This window comes from Castanea sativa, chromosome 6 (genome assembly GCF_040712315.1).
Source record: "Castanea sativa cultivar Marrone di Chiusa Pesio chromosome 6, ASM4071231v1".
NCBI classification, from domain to species: Eukaryota; Viridiplantae; Streptophyta; class Magnoliopsida; order Fagales; family Fagaceae; genus Castanea; species Castanea sativa.
In genome coordinates this window covers 16,021,701-16,023,948 of record NC_134018.1, presented here as the reverse complement: position 1 = coordinate 16,023,948, position 2,248 = coordinate 16,021,701, and the positions used below count along the sequence as shown (strand labels likewise).

The 2,248-nt window shown below is 32.2% G+C and overlaps 1 protein-coding gene across 1 annotated transcript; it reads right to left on the bottom strand.

Moving 5' to 3' along the window:
• LOC142640467 (uncharacterized) lies at positions 1 to 559 on the bottom strand. Its single transcript, XM_075814582.1, has one exon. It carries the CDS (start codon positions 461 to 463, stop codon positions 197 to 199), a length of 267 nt encoding a protein of 88 aa, XP_075670697.1. The 5' UTR covers positions 464 to 559; the 3' UTR covers positions 1 to 196.
• Between the last annotated feature and the right edge of the window lie 1,689 nt (positions 560 to 2,248).

Genomic DNA, 2,248 nt, shown 5'->3' with positions numbered 1-2,248 from the left:
TTTAAAGAATTTATAGGAAGATATTATAAGAGAAAATAGGTAAAAATTACATAAAACGAAGATGGAGAGGTAAGCTCAATAGCTCATATAATACAAATTTGACCATTAATTTGCTTTAGTAAGATAAACAATAATGGCAAGTAAAGGTAGGAAACATCTCACGGAAAATTGGGATTACATATCTTGAATTAACGTACTAAAATCTAATAGTATTGGGACCCCAGCAGCTCAAGTCCATGACTTTTCTTATAGAATCCTCCTTGGACCGTTTTATGGTATTAGAAATAGCAGAAGAAGACTGAGCAGAGAGTTTCTTGGCCTGATAATAGGACCTGATATTGTTCTTGGCATGTTGTTGCATTGACCTTATAACAAAATTCCACCTGCACACCCCTTGGTCTTTCAGGGTCTCCACGGCAGCTATACTTGTTGCCACAATCCAAGCTTTGCAAGCTGAATTCATATTGATTTTCGAGTCTTTAAGAATTTGGTGGTGAAAAGAGACGTATATATGTATGAGAAATTGAGGTTTTGGTTTTGATTTTGATTGTTGGGGCAGAATAGAAGGGTGTTCTTTCTTATATACTGGGGAAGTAGAAGTAGTAATAAAGTAGAAAACCACAGGCAGTTGAATTAGTGGTTTATGGAAAGTGGCCCCTGTATTTTGTAGCAACACGCCAAAACTATGGGCTAACTTGAAATGGCAGGGCATACTAGTTTATTAATTCGGACAAGAAATTCTTGAGATCTCTCTCTTAAAAAATAAAAAAAGGCTTTGAGACGGTAAATAGTTTGGAAGCGTAAACAACAAATATGTTGGACTAATAAGTGTCGGCCTCACGTGCCTTTAGCCCATTAGAATCTAGAGGTTGACTGGTACATCAGCGTATCAATTCAACCCGACTAAGAGGTTCTGCTTCCAGTGCCGTGTTCATTTTTTTGTTTTCCCTAAAACCGGGTTCTTCTTTAACATTAGGATTACTACTACACTAGGAAAACAAAAATTCTAGGAATACCATTTATTCCATACATTTTTCTACCTGACTTTTTACAAAAAAAATAAAAAAAAAATCGATAAAAAAAATAATGAATTCATGTGAAAATATTAAGCAACCAATTACAACTTGTTATATATAATAATTGTGGTTAAGTGTTAAATAGGTTGTGGTCCTAAAATTATTCTTAGGAAAAATTATTAGTTGCTAACACAATCCTCAACAATATGATACTCTCTCCTTTCATTTAAATGGTGACTTACATCATAGTTTTAATTAGTAAAACCCAATATTAGTATTTGAGAATACTATTTTTAATAGTAAAACCCAATAACCTAATGGGCATACTAATATTTTTCAGAAAACTAAATCTAGATTTGGTGAAAAAAAAATGAAATAGTTCCAACATTCAACCAAGTTGTATGATATATAATATGATTGTTATAGATTCCACCATGATAATTACTCTTTATTACTAAGAAAAAAAATTAATTAGTTTCTTTTTGGTGGATGCAACATTGGATCTCAAGTTCCTAATTTAACGAAAAAATATTTTACTAATTGTGCTAACTAAAAGATACTGCCCAATAAAATGATATTAGCAAAATGATTATAAATTGTATTTGTAATATAAAAGTTTTATAGACATTACTTGAATTTTTGGTTTTCTATGCCATATCTTCTACTTGTACAAGTGTTACGTTCCTACTGCCTATGCAATTTCAATTGTTGAACCACAAACCAATATTCGCTTACGCTTCCTAGTAGTAGGAATGATCGAATGAGTAACGAAAAATTGGAATTGTGTGCTGTTGATACATAGGAATGAGTTCTGCAAGTTCTAGAAGTGAGGGATCTAGAAGCTGTCTCAAGGGGTCTAAGTTTTTGGGTTTACCTCTCTTTTTGTCAAACAACATATTGAAATATTTTTTATTCATTGTAGAGAAGTTGGAAGCAAAACAAGTGGCTGGAAAGTGGAAATGCAAGAATTTATGTTAGATGGATCGAGCAACTTTAATCAAATCAGTGGCCATGTCCCCCGGATCATGTGAAGAGTCGGATGGTTTATTTAGACTTATGGAATCCTAAAAAGCATGGTAAATTCTTTTAGACTTTTGTGTCATAGTTTATAGTGTTGGGTCCCAAACCTAGTCTTTTTGTGAATTAAGAAAATGATTAACAATTTTAATAAATTTCAAAAATTATTATCAAGCCAAAATATCAATTACACACAAAAATTTACATGAAAAACA